At 38.4% G+C, this 17,483-nt stretch overlaps 1 protein-coding gene across 5 annotated transcripts in view; it reads right to left on the bottom strand.

The window, feature by feature from the left end:
• ZNF143 (zinc finger protein 143) overlaps positions 1-17,483 on the bottom strand; it is a 39,322-nt gene that overhangs the window by 13,863 nt on the left and 7,976 nt on the right. For 2 of the 5 annotated variants that reach the window (XM_017727374.1, XM_017727372.1), the window contains exons 1-9: positions 13,087-13,190; positions 12,114-12,244; positions 11,236-11,328; positions 10,703-10,786; positions 10,421-10,477; positions 9,301-9,497; positions 5,413-5,487; positions 1,292-1,411; positions 231-306 (exon numbers count right to left, since the gene is read on the bottom strand). In XM_017727374.1, coding sequence (XP_017582863.1) covers positions 231-306; positions 1,292-1,411; positions 5,413-5,487; positions 9,301-9,497; positions 10,421-10,477; positions 10,703-10,786; positions 11,236-11,328; positions 12,114-12,237 — 826 coding nt within the window. In that variant the 5' untranslated portion in view covers positions 12,238-12,244; positions 13,087-13,190. Of the gene's footprint in view, positions 1-230; positions 307-1,291; positions 1,412-5,412; positions 5,488-9,300; positions 9,498-10,420; positions 10,478-10,702; positions 10,787-11,235; positions 11,329-12,113; positions 12,245-13,086; positions 13,191-17,483 lie in introns of those variants that run through there. The other 3 variants (XM_017727375.1, XM_008644874.2, XM_017727373.1) reach the window with 3 other exon arrangements.

Below are 17,483 nucleotides of genomic sequence, written 5' to 3'. Positions count from 1 at the left end.
ACTGTAGATGACAGGTGAAGAGTAAGATAAGTGTTGAGTGTTTCACCTTGTTCCCCCTTCAGTAAGAGTTAAATCCTCTGTCCTTTCTACATGCTACACTAGCTGAAGAGATTACTTTCTTTTCCCAGTTCTCCCAACCTACTTAGCAGTTAAAAAAGGCAATACTAAAAACTCACTTTATTCACACACAAACACCAACAAGCAGGAGGAGCTAGTCTGCAAAAAATTACCTGTTGCAAAGGCTTTGCCACATCCAGGATGTTCACATTGATATGGTCTGTCTCCTGTGTGAGACCTTTCATGTACCTGGTGACATCCAATACAGTGACTTAATGAGATGTTGTATCTGGTTACTTCAGCACAGAAACAGTTCATTCTTAAAGTCAACATATTTTATTTATCTGACTAAGATTTGTATTCAAGTATCTGTTTATATCAGTGATGAATAATGAAATATGGCAACAATGTTTCCCTAAAACTAAAGATGTCTCTTTCCAAGGTCTAACCTGATCTGGCAGTCCGTTTTGCACAAAACACTTCTGTAAATACATGCAGATTTGCCATCATGCACTACATTAAAGACAGTAGGAAAATATGCCTCAGAGCCCACTCTCTGATTTCTGACTCCACTGAATGCTTCCAATGATGCTTTTATATTGCATGAAACCTCTACAGCAAGGACATCATTTTAGCAAGTGACTCATAAAGCCAACCCCTCACTGACTCCTGTACTTAGTCAGAGACAAAGCAGCACGGGGAGGAGGTTACCTCATCAGCAAGGGATTGTCTCAGCCTCAGCTGGAATGTGAGCATCCCTACACCATTTACCATTTCAGTAATTCCTTAATTTAAAAAAAGGAAGAGAATTAAGAAGCTGACATCTGTGAAGAAAAGATGCTCCAGCTTTTCACTTTGAATATTAGTTTTGAAGAGTCTCGCTTTGTACTATGATAGTGAAATATTTCAAAAACTGGAATTTTTGCACATCATGCATACATGTAAAGTTCGTAAAGCGAATGCTGGATTCCAGAATTTCTGTGACACTGCTGGTGGAAGCAAGCTCAACATGCTGCCAATATAGCAGCTTAATGTGATCCCACACCTGCATCTAACCAGAACACTAAGAAAACTCAGCTGAGCACCACCAATCACTGTAAAATCAATCCAATAAACATTTGGCAGAACAGCCCCATTGCAACTGGCTTTCTCAATTTTTATTACTTTTAACCACATCATCTTTCCAAAAAAATCCTATCTACAAAGTAGAAATGCACATTTTACATCTCATCACCTTAAGATGGTGAGCTGTTGTGTACAGTTTTCCACAGCCATCATAATCACAGCGAAAGGCTTTCTCTCCAGTCTGTTGAGATTTTGCAGTCACTCTTGTTCCATTTCCTTGCAAGACAATCTTAAGTGAAAGAGAAAAAAAAAAATTTAAAAACCCCAACCAAACCACACACTGAAAAAAAACCAACAACCAAAATGAATCAGAGAAGTTTATTTTGCTATCAACTAAGAGCTTGATATTTAGAGCATTATTTTGCTATCAAGCCAGAGCTGACTCTGACAGGTTTCTTTTGTTTGTCTTTGCTATGCCATATATTTCTGAGTCCTCAATAAATAAACTAAAGAACTGAAAATCAAATTCTCGTGATGGAAACTGTGAAACATATTTACTTGTACCTAGCAAATTTAAAAGCTTGCATTAATTAGCCAAATAGCAAAGGCAAATAATTCAAAAGCACAGTGGTAAAATGACCAAATTAGTAGACAAGTCTTAGATTACATCTCAAGTGCTATATCTGTTCCTAAGGGAGATTAGTCATAAATCAGACCACCTTCAAAGATAAGTTAATGGAAAGGCCAAACAATAATTAAATGTCCTTAGAATGAGCACTTTTTGAAAATGAAGGAAAGCATTTTGTACTTGATCTGCCATGCGTGTATTTTCATCAAGCTAATTGGAGCAGCATGAGCTAGGTTCTACTCTCCTTTTGGCATGACAACAGGAAAATATACAGCACAGCTTCAGGAGGCAGCTGAAACCCCTTGTAAAGGCTCCTTCATACCCTGACGTGCAAGAGACATTCATACAGACCGAACACAGAGGCAGAAGCCCAAATAAGCACTTTGATACAATTGTATGCAAAGCAATCAATACTCTTTTAAAAGGTCTGTCCTTTTAAACCACCTCCCTTTTTCTTACGGATCCAATTTTATCCCAAACTGTCACAGCCATATCCAAATGGGTTCTGAATATCTCTAAGGATGGAGACTCCTGAAGTCTGCTCCCAGTGTTCACATTCTCAACTAATACTTCTTGGCAACTGAGGCCCTGCAAAGCGTCTCACCGTGCCAGCTGCTCTAGATTGCCAGTTGCCACCCTGAACTCCTGAACGCTCCTCACGTGCCCTGTTGTGATGCCCTTCTGGCAGATACCAAGGATATTAAAATTCCCCATGAGGATGTGGGCCTGTGAACATGAGGCTTCTCCAAGTTGTCTGAAGAAGGCCTCATCTTCCTCCCGACTATGCGCCCTGTGGCAGACAGCCACCACCACAGCACCCATGCTGGTCTGAGCCATCTCCCATCCCAAAGCCCTATACAGTCCTGCTGTTCCCACAGGAAGGGCAGCTCCTGCTCCTCTCCCTCCCCACCTGGCCCGTTTAAAGAGCCTGGATCCATCACCACAGTATCTGAGCTCTCCCACCACATCTGCCTCATAACCAATGAGACTGTAGCCTTGCAACAGCACACAGACCTTTATTTCCTTATTCAGATAGATCAGAAATTTGATGGGGAATACTTTTCCTACAGATTCTTCAGAGAGGATAGGATAACCTATTACCTTCACGCTGTTCTTACGACTAAAGGAGCAAAGTTCAATATGAAATTCTTAATCAGCTGAAACATTCAACTCCATCACTTCAGAAAATCTTCTCTGGAACCGCAGAGGAAAACAACCTCCTGGATCAAGAAACCCATTACTGATCCTATTGTTTAGCCTATGACAGCATGAATCACAGGAGTCACTTCAATACATTAAGGATCATGAAGAATACGCTTGGTTGAGACCTGCATTGAAGCACTAATTTTTTTTTTCTATCAGTAAACCTACTACTATTTCTTTGTTGTTCCAGCATGTAACAATATGTATATACTTGCTAAGTTCTGCTATAAAGCTCAAGTATGCCAAAGTTTAAAAGAAAATGAAAACAGGTCTGTAATGTGCTGATACCTGCAAGGAAATAACCAGCAACAATCTTACCAATATTAAGATGGATACAAAAAGGGGGGGTGGGGGGGGGAATAAAGCACCTTTATAATAATGTGAAACTGTGAGGAACAGTGCACTTCAAATACTTTTAAATAGAATAAATAAATAGGATTAAACCCCCCTATTTTTAAAAGATCACAAACGCATCCCGAGTCCAGAGAGGTAACACGGGAGAAAAACAAAGATCTTGGATCAGATTTTTCTATTGCACACATAAAAGCAGAATCATATAACCAAAGTGTTATTATGAACAGATGGGTATGACAGGTTTGAAAGGAAATAGCGAGATATCCATTTGGGCACACAGAGTCTTTTGTTTTCCTATGCAGAAATCACAAAGAGGTTTTATGCTTTTTTTCTTTGCTGAAACACCTAACTAACCACATGCAAGTCTGAGTGGCTGCTTAGCAGTGTGACATCTGTTCTGTTACCTGTGTACTTAAAAAGGTTATAAATATAAACCTATTTAATTCTACATCTAAATATGAGATTTATATATTATCTATTAATACAGAATGAGTTACAAGCAGGTATCTATTTAAATCAAGATATAAGAATGATTTATATTTTCATACATAATTGATAGCTTTGGGCCCCTTCAACTGAAGGCCAACTGTAGTCACCTTACAAAGGTCAGAATTTGAGACTAAGCCTCACTACCTTTTTGAAATATCAGATCTTGTTTTGTTTGGAACATATAATGCTCGTAAGATTGGCGCATTTCCATATGGCACATATGTTGCCATATATGTATAAGATAAAATCACCTCCACATTCAGTTTGCCTTTGGGGCTGAGGCCAAAATCAATATTTAGGTGGATACTGGTAACAGGTAATTTTGCTTAATAGGCTCTTACTTCAGGTAAAACCAACAAAGATTTTTATCTTACTCTTTCTTCAACTTTGCCTTTCATTGGAGTTTTCCTATTCTAACCTACAAGTGTGCAAATCCTCTGAATTTCTTAATTTCATTTTCTGAAATATAGTCCAATACAGTAAATAATGAATGTATTAGCTATTCTCTCCTTCCACAGTCATGCCACACAGGCAAAAGTGAAGAGTCTGCAGCTTTAAATATTGTGGGACCTAACTTGTTAAAGATTAAGAATAGAAAATTTGAGCTGTCATAGGTGAGTCTATAATTACTCCTTTCACAGATAATGTATTTTGATCTTGGAAGATATTCTTCCTCTTTGTCTACTTCATTATTTCTTAAATTAAGGAAAAAGGAGAAAAGGTTTGCCCAGAGAAGCCCGATTCTCAGTGCGATGACTTTTCCATTTTTGATTTTGTCATCTGAACGTGTGAGGATATGGAGGTTTTAGTATTAATTTTGTCGTGTATTTGAAGCGCAGAATATGTTTTTCTTTGTCTTTACCTTTAATAAAATACCTTATAGTGTCAAATACCATTCTCCTTACATAATTTTATGGATCCCAGGAAAGAAAGCTTGAGACTTAGTAAGTTGCACCTGTATTTTCCATTACCCTTTGAACTTTTACATTAATCTTTCCCCATGGAAAGATTTTTACACTACTATATACTAACAACATGGATCCTGAAAAAGAAATGGAAGTATTTTTCTGTTCTTTAAGCATTCTCTAGGAGCAACACTTATCTACCAATTCCTAATAAAACCTGCTATGAAAGTCAGGGAGCCTAAAAGGGCAAGTGGAATCAAAATAAGTCATCAGAAGGAGAACAGTTCCAGACATATGCCTGGAATGGTCTCTCCTAGAAGAAATTTATTAATTGAGACAGCATCCTTTTTAAGTACTGTCAAAAATCAGTTTCTTCTCTGGAAAAGAACTTCTGGAATACTTACACTCTTATTGATGAAATACTCAGGTCAGCTTGAAAAATCTTAGAAAGCCAACGTAATTTTAAATTACCTTTTAACAGGAAACGCCCCATAGAAAACAGTAAGTATTAGAAGATCTTTCAAAAATCTTGTGACAGGATCTTGTACAGAGTGAGATAATATAATCTACCTGTATAGTTTGAAATCTATAACTTCTGAAGGGTAGAAGCAGACCCTAGTTCATGGCTACGGGGCTCCCTATCATGCACCTTGCTGGGCAGAAAAGACAAAAGAAATAAATATATTTAATTATTTTGTATTTGGCACTTACCTGCATTTTTTTATCTTGTTCATTTTCACCTATCATTCCTGTGCTACTAACACTGTCATTTCCATCAATAGACACCTGAAAAACAAAGTTGAAATGGGAAAAACATTTACAGGTTATTTTTATTCATCGGAGAAACGGAGAGTTACAGACAGTTCTGGGGGTTTGTTATTTTATAGCTCTCTAGCGCCCTCTTGGAACATGGTTACCCTCTAGTACATGAGCTTACATAAAAATCACCACTTGTAGCACTTGCATTACAGAACAGGCAAAGTGAGCATAGCAAAGTTGTTTTATAACAGGGTAGGAAAGACAGCAAGAACTAAATATGTTAAATTAATAGACTGACAGAAGTATTACAATAAATCAATGAATTTAACAATACTGAGTTCTGACAAAAAAAACCCCAAACATTTACATCTTTCATAATAAAGATATCTCTCTCACTCCTTGTTAAGCAGAATGTACTTGTTTCAAACAGCACAACTGCTTTTCGAATCAAAATACCTAAGACAATGTGTTACATGTCAATTTGAACTAGTCAAATTACAACTAAGCAAGGACTTGGGTATTACTACATAGGTTTGTTTTTAAGAACAGTCTCCAGTAGGAGGAAGGCATTGCTGTTTCCAAGGAGCTCATAAAAAAATATTTGAAAGACTGTTAGATGTTAATGTGAAAATTTTATTTAAATAAAAATGTAATTACCCTGTTCAAAAAAACCACCCCAAACTCTCTCACATGAAGCAAAGAACAGGATGTTAGTGGTCACTGTATAAAAAATGAAAGTATACTTTGCATAGTTTCCCATTCCTTAATTGTCTCTGTATTAAGCACAGGCATTCACAATACTCTCTGCATCCATTATATTCAAGGCTGAGACTGATGCACCTAAGCCTAGTCTAAGTGATTCTCTTCCTCTCTAAAACAGTTTGGCAGGAGGCCACAGCAGGCTCCTGAGAACATTGGTGCTTGTGTAAAGTATCTTGCCCAAAGCATCAGCCCCCAGCGGTTTGCTTGGAGACTCATCCCACAAGAGTTTTCAGACTTTTCTCTAAATCAGACAATTATGAGCAATATACTTTTGGGAACTATGAGTTAGAACAGTAATGAGGAAAGTTCCCAAGCAGAGGCAAATGTACATTACAAAAAGATTGAAAAGAGTCAGAAAGCAGGTAATTTTGGGGTGTTTTTTCAAAGGAAAACAATAGCCATTTTGGGCCCTTCTCCCTCAGAATTTTTAAAGGGAGAGGAGAGAACCTGCACAGAAAGGAGACTTGAATTACTTTATCCTGAACTTCCTGTTGTTGGTTGAGAAAAGAACTGCTGACATGAAATTAGAACTTGATCAACTATTAGAAACAAATGATCCAAACAGAATGTATGTGCATATGTTGAGACATGCACAAATCCCAGTTACTGTACTTTGCCAGCAGCTGTGATGGCACAAGAAAACAGCTTATGGAAGGAAAGTACATGCTGTAACCTCTTCACAATTCGATCACCCATCTTCTGACTTCACTGGGAGCAATGACCATTTTCCCTTGGTTGCTTTGGTGGCATTGACTCAGCCCAAAATTAGAGGACTCTAGTTAAGTCTGCATGTGCTTTGCATGCTGTGGGAAGGTGGTTCTATGCCTGAAGGAGAAGTGAGGGACAATGAAAAATGTACGTGTTCCACCACTTCCATGAGCTTCTGAGTAGTCTGCTTGGATCTCTTTGTATGAACTCCCTTATATTCTACACTGATCTTGGGCACCCCACTGATCTGTCTGTTCCTGCCTGTTCCATAGGACAGGGAAACAAAGAAGAGCTACCACTTTCCAAATGCATTTTTTTTTTTCTTCGCCCTTTAAGTTTCGAAAAGATAACCTAAAAAAAACCAAACAAAAAAAGACACCCAACTATTTAAACTTCTCTTTTGCAGTATTGTAAGAATTCTGGAAGGATTCCAGGGCGGATCTTTGAGCTCCTCCTAAAATACTCTCTTTTATGCTAAAGAAAGATTTAGTCTGCCTTCAAATAAAAACACAAGAACACCTACATTGAGTCAAACTAAAGACCATACTACTGCACCATTTCATTTCCAACAGCAGCCAGTAGCAGATGCTGGAGAACACTAAACAAACAGGCCAAGCATGTAGTGATGCATTCCCCATAATATTCTGCCAACCTCCAAGCAATTTGTGGTTTATGAACTTCCTGAACCAGAAGTCACATGTTTCTACCTAACAGCCATGGACACATTTTTCTTCCATGAATTTATCTAATTACTCCTTGAATCCAAGGACATATTAGTATCCACAATATCCTACAAGCAGTGCTTAACTTTGAGCTGTTTGAAAAAGCCTTCTTTGTTCTTCTTGAGCTCATCACCTGAGAGTTTCACCTGATGCTTACGAGTTCTGAAACTGGTGCAGCCAATGACAAGTCACTACTCTTCTTTGGGCTACTTATAATTTTATAAAATCCTATCGTATACTTATCAGGTGTATTTAATTTCTTCAGTACCTTTTTCAAAGTGTCTGTAACACCAGCTGCTATGAAGAGTACACCTTGCCTCACTGTGAAGCGTGCACGGACATGGAGAAGAATCACAAACCCACTTCTCCTTTTAAGAGAGATCCAGGGTTCTGACCACTAAGCTATTATTTAGTTTTGTACATAAATCAGGTGTAGCACTTGGAAACTCACTTCCACTGACTTTCCCTAAAGATTCCAGCAGTACCATTCAGAATAAGGTTCTGAGATGAAAGCTTAAGGAAAATAGAATTTTTCCTAAACAAACACACAAGAGCACTACAGAAAACAAATTCACATTACAGAATTAAAGAACACATATTGAGTTAAATAGGATGAAAATGCAAATCTATTTGCATTTCTTCTGTTTCTTCTTCACCTTCTCAAAACAGAAACTTCTCAGAAATTATGATTAATATAGCTGCTGGTTAAGAAGGGCAAAGTTATGGCTGATTTAATCTAAATGAAAAAGGATCTGTGGAATGTGTGAAATCTTGTGATTACAGCTCAACTAATGCTGAATTACTTTTTATTTATGAAATGCTAATCCATAGCATCACAACACGATTTGACTGGTTGCCTTAAAATATCTGAATTCCAACAGACAGAAGCATAATGAAAAGAATAGTGAATAAGCTATTTAATTATCCTAACTGGCCTTCTCCCAAATTTTGACAACTCTCATTGACATGAAGAGGACAGACTTTAAAATTTATTCTGCTCTTTTTCAAGAGCATTACGAGCACTGATGGCAATTATCCAGCAAGTGGGACACTGCTTAACTATGGAGTCATGGAAGTTGCATCACCCATTACCATACTTGCATCATGCCTTACAGAAGTCCAGTAAAGCAAACAACATGAATTTTGTGCATCAGACTGCATTTTTACTACTGAGAATATGGACCAAAGAAGGTTTTTTCTGAACTCAGTAATTATTTGTCTTTTCTACACTTCATCCTATGTGTTGTCCTTGCTCAGTACACCAGGCCATACTCTTCCCATTCAGGAAAAAAATTAATCCAGCAATAGTGCCTGAACAAGAATAATTTAACTTTGTCCTTCTTTCCAAACAGTGTCCTTTCAAGAGACTCCTTTGCAATGCTGTAGTATAGAGAAGATTATTATTTAGCTGTCTAGATTCCTTTCTAAATCTGACTCCAGTTCAGTGTTCAATCTTTTCTCCTCTTTATACACCAGAGCTGCTCATGGCAGTGAAGCACTGTCATGACAATTTGGTGTTCTCTCTTCTAGGAGCCTGAGAGTCTCTCAGTTGTAATTTTATTTCTTAGATGACAATTGGCTTGTGCTGCCAGCTATGTTGTGCTGTACAGTATAACATGATGGACAGAGAAAATGCCTTGCAGAGTACCTTGGCTGCATATTGCTCCAAAGCACTGATGGTGTCTGGGTCGATGGCAGCATCTCCTGTGTGCAGACCTGCCACTGTGCCATCAGCCTGGATGGCTAAAATGGTGTCTGACTGGGGCATCTGCACCGTGTGGTGGATGTAGGCAGTGGTTCCATCCTCCAGCTGCACAGCTTGCAGTGCACTCTGGTCATAACTGTCTGAGGAATGATATTGCAAAGTGTTAGGATTCTGAAAGGAGCAGCAGTGTGCTACACGAGAAACTACTGCTCTCCAGGAAGTGTCTCCTGAAGTCATACATACATATGAAATACATGAGAAATATAACCACTTAAAATAATACTATGAATAACACAGGAATTTGTTTTCAAGACAACACCTCCCATACTTCTATTTCTACACTTATAAAAGTACAAAAAAATTTATATGGATCTAGCTTTATAGACAAAGGAAATCAGGAACACAAATATGCTTTCCATTTCAAATCCACTCATAATAAAATGAAAATAATATAAGAGATCTACTGATACCCTTACTTCAGATTTTAGAATTCATAATTCTCACATTTTAAGAAGAGAATCATGCAAAGATGCAAAAGAAACACAAAATATAAAAAGACTTTTAACAAAATATTCTATATTACGTTCTTTCCTCTTACTATTGTCAGTTGTAAAATGTAATTGTCACACTAGTTTAAACAGACTTAAAACATATACTTGATCACTTTTTTTAGAGAAGTGGTACTATTTCCAAGACTAGTGTAATCATCTTCTGCAGAAATGTAAGTTATCATTTGGGATACAATTGCATTCTTAACTGTTGGCTGTCACATTTTCTGCCCTACTACCTAAAGGTATATACTCACTTTAATGGGATCCTGGGCTAAAAAAAACAGTGAAATGCACTGGGTTTGATTACACTTAAAACTGTTACATGAGGTGCAAGTAAGAAACTGAACCAGTCTCATTTCAATAATTTTCAGATCTCACAAAGTTAAAGCAAGAAGTAATCCACACTGGGAATCTCACTAAGAAAGATGATAGTTTTCAGAGATATCCTATTTTACATTTCTGAAGTTCTGTTGAACACTGATGTAATAAATCCCACTTGACAAAACAGTTACCTTTTGAGGTGTGATGAATAAATGCTGTAGTTCCATCTTCCAGACGCAGGCTGTCCCCTGCTCAGGAGGAAGAATTACAGCACTTCAGCAAGAGTTCAAAGAATCCATCAGATGGAAAGATTAAATACTAAACACATTGGATTACAAAATACCTAAGATCTCTTCATAACTATTTCCACTAAAATAAGAAATCAAGCTGTTATCATGACTGTTAATTACTTAATATCAATACTTGTAAGTAATACATTATTTTATGACACATTTCTTTATTATTGCACTCACTGCTTTTAGTCATAGGTACATGTTGAACATAAGCAGCAGAACCATCTTCTAATTGAATCACTTGGCCATCCATCAGTTTACCATCTGAAATATACAGAATATTTTAAAGAATTCTAATTGTGTAACACATCAGAGTTTAACACACAGTTGATACTTTGTTGATTAACATATAAATGAAATGTCAACAAGAAATAATGTTTGGTAAATAGAAAGCACAGTGTGACTGTACAGAGCTTTTAAAATTACGGGATTAAAAAACCAGAAAAGGTCTGCTGTCCTATCTGTTAGGCAGAACATTGATATCTGGATTGGAACCATAAAGATCACTTTCATTTTACTTAAGTTCTGAATTTCATTTTTGCATCTTATTAGTAGCAAAAAAAAATATTTATGTTATAGTATTACTGTAATTTCCAAATGGAATTGGAACTTCAGAAATATTGTACAGATTTTGCCTGACTTTACAATGCAAAGAGAGGGTTAGAAAGGGGAATACCACTTCAGTAGCCATCAGTTTGCAGTCCTTTGCCCACCTTTAGAGTTGTGCTGTATGTAAGCAGTGGAGCCATCAGCCAGGGTAACTGCTTGCAAACTTACACCTTCCATGTTTTCCAAGTTGTCACCATCTAGCAGGGAAAAAAGTTCACCTTCACTATAACCAGCATGAAACCCTAGAAATCTCAACCTAAACACCTCCATAAATTATTACATCCCCTCAAAGTATATTGGTTTGACAAATAGTAAGAGCAAGTAGCTCTTACTTGCTTTCTGGTTTTTGAGCCTGGGACACATACTAGAGTCATATGTTCAAGATTTTGCTCTGTAAACATGACAGCTACAATGTTAGTTTCCTTAACTAAAAAAAATACGTCACTGAATAAATAACTACAAAGCTGAGGTTTTAGGAGAACTATGAATTAAATCATCAGAGCCAACACTGAAATAATGACACACACCTGTATTGATAAATTTGTTTCGTACAACACTACCTGTTGTTAATACACACAAAACTATTTAAATTAAAATGCAGATTTAGGAAAGGGTTTGTAATCATGTAAAATCTAACAAAGCTTTCAGGAAACACAGTTTAAGCCAATTTCAATTCATTAATCTATTTTAAAACTCAATTTGTTTAATACATACTTAGATATAAACTGAATTTACAAAGTATAAAACGGTAAGACTATACAGAGAATAAAGTCAGATTTTATATTTCATATATTTTTGGCACATTTACACTTCTATAATCTTAATTAAAAGATAATTTCCATCCAGAATTAAATCAGTGAATTTAATCAATCTCAGTTAACTGTTTTCTGTTGGACTTTTAATTCAGAATACATGACATGAATTTTAGTGTTTTATATGAGTTTCAAAGAGAAAAGACATAATAACATAGAGGTATTTTAACCTGAAGGTTCACCTTGCACAGCTACAGCTTCTGTTAGACACAGAGTCACGTGCTGGGCCTCCATTCCTCCTCCAGAAAATTCCGTCATTCCCTGAGAGTCTCGATTTATCTGAGCTAATAACATCGTCTACCTAGAAAGAAAGTATTCAAAAAACAGAAAATTGAAATACACACCCAGAACTAGGTAATCCCAGTTTAATGCGATTTTTATACAGCTGCTACAAATATTTTATGTTATGTTTTGCATAGAATAGATGCAAAGAATGATTGACTTATCTGGAAAATACTTTAAAGGAATAAAGTTATCTGAAATAGGTAAGTATTACTACCTCAATTAACTCAGATGTTAGCAACTTCAGGTAGCAGTTACTAAATTAAAGTGCATCAACCACATTTAAATTTCAGTTACATATAAATTATTTAACCAATGTACAAAGAATAACGGTGGTAGTGACAGTATAGGTAATGATACCTGCTTGTCCCCAGCATTGAAATAAAGCTGACAATTCACCCATAGTCACCCATGACAACAGCAGGGCTTTCTCTGTATAAATTAAAGATCTCTCCAGTGCCAGTAAGAGATTTAAAAACAATGACACACTGGGAAAGTCTAACTGAACAATTCAACTATTTCCCTAGATTTTCCAGAGAGGTTTCTGTTTAAACAAAAAAACAACCAACCAAAACAATCTGTCCTTTAAAATAATGAAGTATCCTATTATAAAATTTGTTAATTAGACAAGAGGACAGTGATTAGGGAGTGACTGCTGTATCTCACAGAACGAGACAGAGCCACCCCTCTGGCTACTCACATTTTTACCCAGGCATGTTTTAATATGGGGGATCACATCACAGCTTTTAATCCTAATGTTGTTCTGTGCCCTGCTGGTTTATAATTCAAGGCTGAGAAGAATAATCATGGGGGTTTAATTTACTTATGGTTACTTTTATAAATACATTTAACTCTTTTTACCTCTACAATCCAGAAATCTGCTCGCGAATAAGCAATTCATCAACAGTCTCAAAGACCACTGAGAAAATTGTGCTTCTGTCAAAACTAAGGAATAGGAGCACAAAATTAGACCATGTAGGTACTCCAGTGTGCCTACAGTATTTAAAAAGTTTGCCACCGTAATTTAGTAGTTGAAAATTACACCCAAACAGTATTTTCCAAATACATCCAAGTATATAGTGAGCCAGACTATTTCCTAGAGGTGCAGGCTAAGTTTCTTGTTTCCAGTCAGTATATAAAGGAAAGGGAAAGAAAAGGTACCTTTGGGAAGGTTAAAGATTTTTCGCATGTTATACTGAAAATCATACAAGAAAAAAACATTACTAATAATCAGTGCATAATTGTGTAAGAAATGTGGCTTCCAAGATTAAAATCCTCCATAATTTCTATCTGGAACATTAAGGAGATTAAAATACTGGCTTTCAATAAGGAATGTGAACCTTGAACAACTTTGGCATCAAAAAGAAGATACAATTAAGACGGAACCCAAAATGTACTTCAAAATGGGTGTGAGGGATTTTTTTAACATCCAAGAAAAGATGGATAATTCTTCCCAACATCCTTTTCAGGAAAATAAGCTTTTACAGAAAATGAGGCCCCTAAAAGAGATGTGACACACAAGAAAAAGAGAGGCCATCCAGACTAAATTGCATTTATATAGATGTTTCTGAAGAAAATAAAATAGGAAAGTGTTTTGGATACTATAATCTAAGAGACAAGGAATTGATGAGGATATAAAAGATCCTGAGCTCAATGTCTTCCTCTATCATGTCCATGATTGTGAGTTTGGTAAAGTAACTTCTTTTCCTACTACTCATTTATCATCCCCCCATCTCAAAATAGGCAGAAAACTATTCCTTAGGAAGCACTTCGCTCACAAACCAAAAATCAACATGCTGTAGCTACAGAGTCAGCCTAAGCAGGCACGGAAGCAAAGCAGCCCAGTATCCATGTACTATGAAGCAAATAAGATCAGAAAACTGTTGCAGTTTAAAAAAAAACAAACTAGCAGCAAAAGGAGTTTCATCCCAACCAGTCTGCAAGGGCTGCTTTTCCGGAGACACTGCCAGCTTGTAGCAAGTTACATTAACTAATTCTGGTATTATATGCTAGTGGTACCCAGAGGCTGGCTATCCTCTGAACTGCTAACAGAGGTCTCTATTGCCAGCGTTTTCCATGCACTCAGTTTTTAGGACACCTCATGGATGCAGGCTGCAAAACAGCTACACCACTGCACGCAGCAGAGAAGAAAGGCTTCACAACCACTGGTGTTGACTAGAACTATAGAGTGAAACAATTCCAGCAGACTCTGCACCTCAAAGGCCTTTCAGCTCCGGTCTACTTGTTTAAGAGAATATTCCCTCTCTTAGACAAAGTATCTTTTAAGAATCCCTAGCACCTTTAATATCATCTGCCTTTCTCCAGAACTCATGGCTCTTCTCTCACCTCTGGGCAGCAGTGAGAATGCAGCCAATGCAGGCAGCTGCAGAGTTCTGACAGTCTGAGCAGAACTAATTTCTTAAAGGGTGAGTAGCTACTTCAGAAGAAAAAGAAACCTAATGCCAGATAAATTAAAGGGGTGAGGAGTAATAGTATTTGTTTAAATTGTTTCACAGTGTTTGTTACTGTAGCATGGCTGACTATCAACTCACACACTGTAAAAGAACCAAAGGGAACTGCTGCACACAGAACAATGCCTACGACTTTCCTCTGTTCCAGAGGATCTGGACAATCATACAGTCTCACACAAGAACTCAACAGCAATGCAGTCTGTGTTTCTCCCAATTCTAGCTCCTTTCAATGGTCACTTCCAATATACCCTTTTCTCAATCCTCTGTCCTTCCACTAAGTTCCTTATCCCCAGCTCCATCCCTTTCCCATGAAGTACCAAGTTTCTTCTTCAGTCCTATCATGGTACCACACTGCTAGGACATGCCTCTTCCCAAATATAATCCCATCCTTCTTGTCAGAATAATCTAAAATACTTCCATGCCCACACCAACTCCTTCTGCAACAAGTCCCCAAGTCTTCCCTTGCTGCTGGTCCATGCCGCCCTCACACCACTGTCTATCCCCTTCCTGCCTCTGTGTCAACAGTTCATGTTCAGGCCCACCTTGGAAGTACATCCCCCACAAGAGGCTGGAGCACTGGGATGCTCCCAAACACCACTCCCCAGCTTTCACTCACTCTTCAGGGACACAGCAGCTTTGCTCTGTCACTCTGCTGTGCAGGGAGGAGAACCCTCAGCCAGAAGTGGATGTGCTGCTCCCTTCCAGGCTCTCCTCTTTCTCGTGGAGAACACTGACTAGCCAGACAGGGCTGGAGAGATGTAGGAAAGATGTAGAGCTGGCCTGTGTTGCACAGAAGAGAGTCAATCTATCAGAGCATTTATCATCCCCCCATCTCAAAATAGGCAGAAAACTATTCCTTAGGAAGCACTTCGCTCACAAACCAAAAATCAACATGCTGTAGCTACAGAGTCAGCCTAAGCAGGCACGGAAGCAAAGCAGCCCAGTATCCATGTACTATGAAGCAAATAAGATCAGAAAACTGTTGCAGTTTAAAAAAAAACAAACTAGCAGCAAAAGGAGTTTCATCCCAACCAGTCTGCAAGGGCTGCTTTTCCGGAGACACTGCCAGCTTGTAGCAAGTTACATTAACTAATTCTGGTATTATATGCTAGTGGTACCCAGAGGCTGGCTATCCTCTGAACTGCTAACAGAGGTCTCTATTGCCAGCGTTTTCCATGCACTCAGTTTTTAGGACACCTCATGGATGCAGGCTGCAAAACAGCTACACCACTGCACGCAGCAGAGAAGAAAGGCTTCACAACCACTGGTGTTGACTAGAACTATAGAGTGAAACAATTCCAGCAGACTCTGCACCTCAAAGGCCTTTCAGCTCCGGTCTACTTGTTTAAGAGAATATTCCCTCTCTTAGACAAAGTATCTTTTAAGAATCCCTAGCACCTTTAATATCATCTGCCTTTCTCCAGAACTCATGGCTCTTCTCTCACCTCTGGGCAGCAGTGAGAATGCAGCCAATGCAGGCAGCTGCAGAGTTCTGACAGTCTGAGCAGAACTAATTTCTTAAAGGGTGAGTAGCTACTTCAGAAGAAAAAGAAACCTAATGCCAGATAAATTAAAGGGGTGAGGAGTAATAGTATTTGTTTAAATTGTTTCACAGTGTTTGTTACTGTAGCATGGCTGACTATCAACTCACACACTGTAAAAGAACCAAAGGGAACTGCTGCACACAGAACAATGCCTACGACTTTCCTCTGTTCCAGAGGATCTGGACAATCATACAGTCTCACACAAGAACTCAACAGCAATGCAGTCTGTGTTTCTCCCAATTCTAGCTCCTTTCAATGGTCACTTCCAATATACCCTTTTCTCAATCCTCTGTCCTTCCACTAAGTTCCTTATCCCCAGCTCCATCCCTTTCCCATGAAGTACCAAGTTTCTTCTTCAGTCCTATCATGGTACCACACTGCTAGGACATGCCTCTTCCCAAATATAATCCCATCCTTCTTGTCAGAATAACCTAAAATACTTCCATGCCCACACCAACTCCTTCTGCAACAAGTCCCCAAGTCTTCCCTTGCTGCTGGTCCATGCCGCCCTCACACCACTGTCTATCCCCTTCCTGCCTCTGTGTCAACAGTTCATGTTCAGGCCCACCTTGGAAGTACATCCCCCACAAGAGGCTGGAGCACTGGGATGCTCCCAAACACCACTCCCCAGCTTTCACTCACTCTTCAGGGACACAGCAGCTTTGCTCTGTCACTCTGCTGTGCAGGGAGGAGAACCCTCAGCCAGAAGTGGATGTGCTGCTCCCTTCCAGGCTCTCCTCTTTCTCCCCAGTGGAGAACACTGACTAGCCAGACAGGGCTGGAGAGATGTAGGAAAGATGTAGAGCTGGCCTGTGTTGCACAGAAGAGAGTCAATCTATCAGAGATAATGATGCTACAGTGTTACTTGGTAAGAGTAGTCAAATACAGGAACAAATTGCCGAAACAGGGTATGGACTTTCCAGCCTTGCAGAGGTTCAAAACAACTTGACATTGCCCAGGGCTATCTGGGCAAATGAGACCTGCCTTGATCAGGGCTGAACCACAACTTCTGAAAGTCCTTCCAACTTCAGCTGCTCTCTGATAATCATTTCAATAATGCATACATACACAACAGCATCACCTTGCTGTTGGTGGATCATCCATCCTCCAAATCTACTCTCCTAACATTTTTTAATTTGCTTTGCTTTTTCAAAACCAGTTGGTTTTCATCAAACTCAAATCTCTTCCCTTGCCTCCACTTTAATCACTCTCTTCTGCTTTCTCCTCAGCTTCCATCAAATTT

The sequence above is a fragment of the Corvus brachyrhynchos genome, unplaced genomic scaffold (genome assembly GCF_000691975.1).
Source record: "Corvus brachyrhynchos isolate BGI_N302 unplaced genomic scaffold, ASM69197v1 scaffold542, whole genome shotgun sequence".
Lineage (NCBI taxonomy): Eukaryota > Metazoa > Chordata > Aves > Passeriformes > Corvidae > Corvus > Corvus brachyrhynchos.
This window is presented reverse-complemented; position numbering and strand designations above follow the sequence as displayed.